This window comes from Pygoscelis adeliae, unplaced genomic scaffold (genome assembly GCF_000699105.1).
Source record: "Pygoscelis adeliae isolate BGI_AS28 unplaced genomic scaffold, ASM69910v1 Scaffold287, whole genome shotgun sequence".
NCBI classification, from domain to species: domain Eukaryota; kingdom Metazoa; phylum Chordata; class Aves; order Sphenisciformes; family Spheniscidae; genus Pygoscelis; species Pygoscelis adeliae.
Window position 1 is genome coordinate 10,383 of NW_008825154.1, and position 1,997 is coordinate 12,379.

Here is a 1,997-nt window from a genome sequence, read left to right on the forward strand (position 1 = left end):
GGAATCCTTTTTGTTTAACACTCTTCTGTTTCCTAGCCGATTCCCTTCCCAAGCCTGACGAAAGTCAGAACGTTTTCTCAGCTACGCCAAGATTTTCAGTCTAGGGATACAGCTACATAGTTAACGTTTTTCTATCATTAACCAAAATAGTCAAGTTTTATATTCACTTAAGCATCGGCCTTCATCTTCCACACAGAATCCTGGCAAAGCACACTCACGCAAGACTCACCGGTTATTTTTGCAGTGTACCATATTCCATCGCTGTGTTTCGCCAGGCAGGCTGAGCCCACCTCCAGCGCGCTCAGATTGGGCTCCTGAAACGGCTGAAGCTCTTCCACAGAGACCACCTGACCATGCGAAAACCTGCCAGGGAAGGCGGAAGAGGAATTTTCTCTACCTCATTTGAGCAGGCTTTAACTAAAAATTCCTTCTCTCCTTAAAGGAAATGCAAACGAGTTGTCAGCAGTGATGAACCTTTACCAGTAATTACGGAAGTTTTGCCGTGCATTATTTCAATTACACAAGTTATTAGTTTTTCATCTTAAACTTATTATTCAGGCCGCGTAACAAAGACTGCATCCCACCCCGGAGAAATAAGCTTTCCTTGCTAGTGACACATCCAGTAAAAAAGTTCCCAGATCCTTTGAGATAAACAGGATCACACAGACACGCAGGTCTCTGGTCCAACCTCCTGCTCAAAGCACAACCAACTTCAGACTGATCGGGCTGCTCAAGGCCTTATCTAGTGGAGTTCTGAAGATCTCCAAAGATGGAGACTCTACTACCTCTCTGTGCAACCGGAACGTATGCACTACCGACAGACAAGCTTTGGTGTTTTGTTTTAAAATACTTAATCAGTTATTAACTTAGCCACTCGATTGAGGATGTAAAACCTCTGCAACTTTCCCATGGGATTTTCCATTTCATCTCTGCATTAGCTAAAGAAAGCTGCCAAACTGACGCCACCGCTTGCCATAACGCATTTGAAAAACATAAACAAAAGGGCAAAATTTCATTGGGTATAAAAGCCAAACACGGTACTTTCGGAGGAGGTTTATCCCTTTGAACGACAAGGCCTTTAGCTACAGGAAGGACAAAAGCCCCCTCCCACCCCTTTTTCTTTTTTACCGACAGTTCTCTTTAAATCTGCATTTGTCATCCAAGAAGAACGGGCAAGGCTTCAGGGACTTGTGAGTTGGATAGAGATACAGCACTCTGACTCCTGCACTGCCATCTTCTAAGTCCTCTGTCCCCACAATCATGGCATTATGGTACTCCAGGGTCCCCCACGAACTGTAGTAGGGGGCTTTAACCTTCATCCCACTCAGTTCCTCCTCCTCCTCCTCTCTGTCAGACTCCTCCTCCTCTTCACTGTACTTTGATTCATTTTTGTCATCAGTTTCTTCATCTCTCTTTGACGATGCCCCGTTGTTATCAGCTGAAGGCTTCGCGTCGGTTCCAAGCTCAGCAATGGCTTCCTTAAAGGCAGCATACTCCTCATCCTGGGCAGAACTGTCTGGCTTGGCATCCTGCTCCAGGAGACCTACTGGGGAGGAGGAGGCGGCATCGGTATCTAAAGTAGCCAGAAGTTTGCTCTTTTTAACAGACACCAGGCTGGATTCAGTCAGTTCTATCAGCTGCTTTAAATCTTCCTGCAACTGAATCAAGTCCGACTGCTGCGATGGGTCCAGGCCTGCCCCTAACGCCAGCTCCACTTGCTGCAGCTGGGCGCTGTAGGTCTGAATTGCCGCTTCCAGACTCTCTTCATCCATTATCAGCAAAAGAAAGGTGTGTTTAACCGTGTCCTTTCCGGGAACTCAGAACATATTCGAAGAGTTTGTTTAAGATGAGCAACTTTTTGGATAACACGCCTTTGTCCGCAGTCGCTACCATCTACCCCGCCGTCCCGCTTCTTCCCTCGGAAGTACCCCGGCGATGCTCCTGCAGCGAACAGCCGGCGAAAGGCGATGAGAGAGTCCGAGGTGAGGAGAGGAGAG

The 1,997-nt window shown here is 47.2% G+C and overlaps 1 protein-coding gene across 1 annotated transcript in view; it reads right to left on the bottom strand.

The window, feature by feature from the left end:
* ZGPAT (zinc finger, CCCH-type with G patch domain) overlaps positions 1–1,907 on the bottom strand; it is a 7,833-nt gene extending 5,926 nt beyond the window's left edge. Inside the window, exons 1-2 of the mRNA XM_009328424.1 lie at positions 1,129–1,907; positions 230–363 (exon numbers count right to left, since the gene is read on the bottom strand). Of these exons, the coding sequence (XP_009326699.1) occupies positions 230–363; positions 1,129–1,772 (778 nt within the window). The 5' untranslated portion in view covers positions 1,773–1,907. The remainder of the gene's footprint in view (positions 1–229; positions 364–1,128) is intronic.
* Between the last annotated feature and the right edge of the window lie 90 nt (positions 1,908–1,997).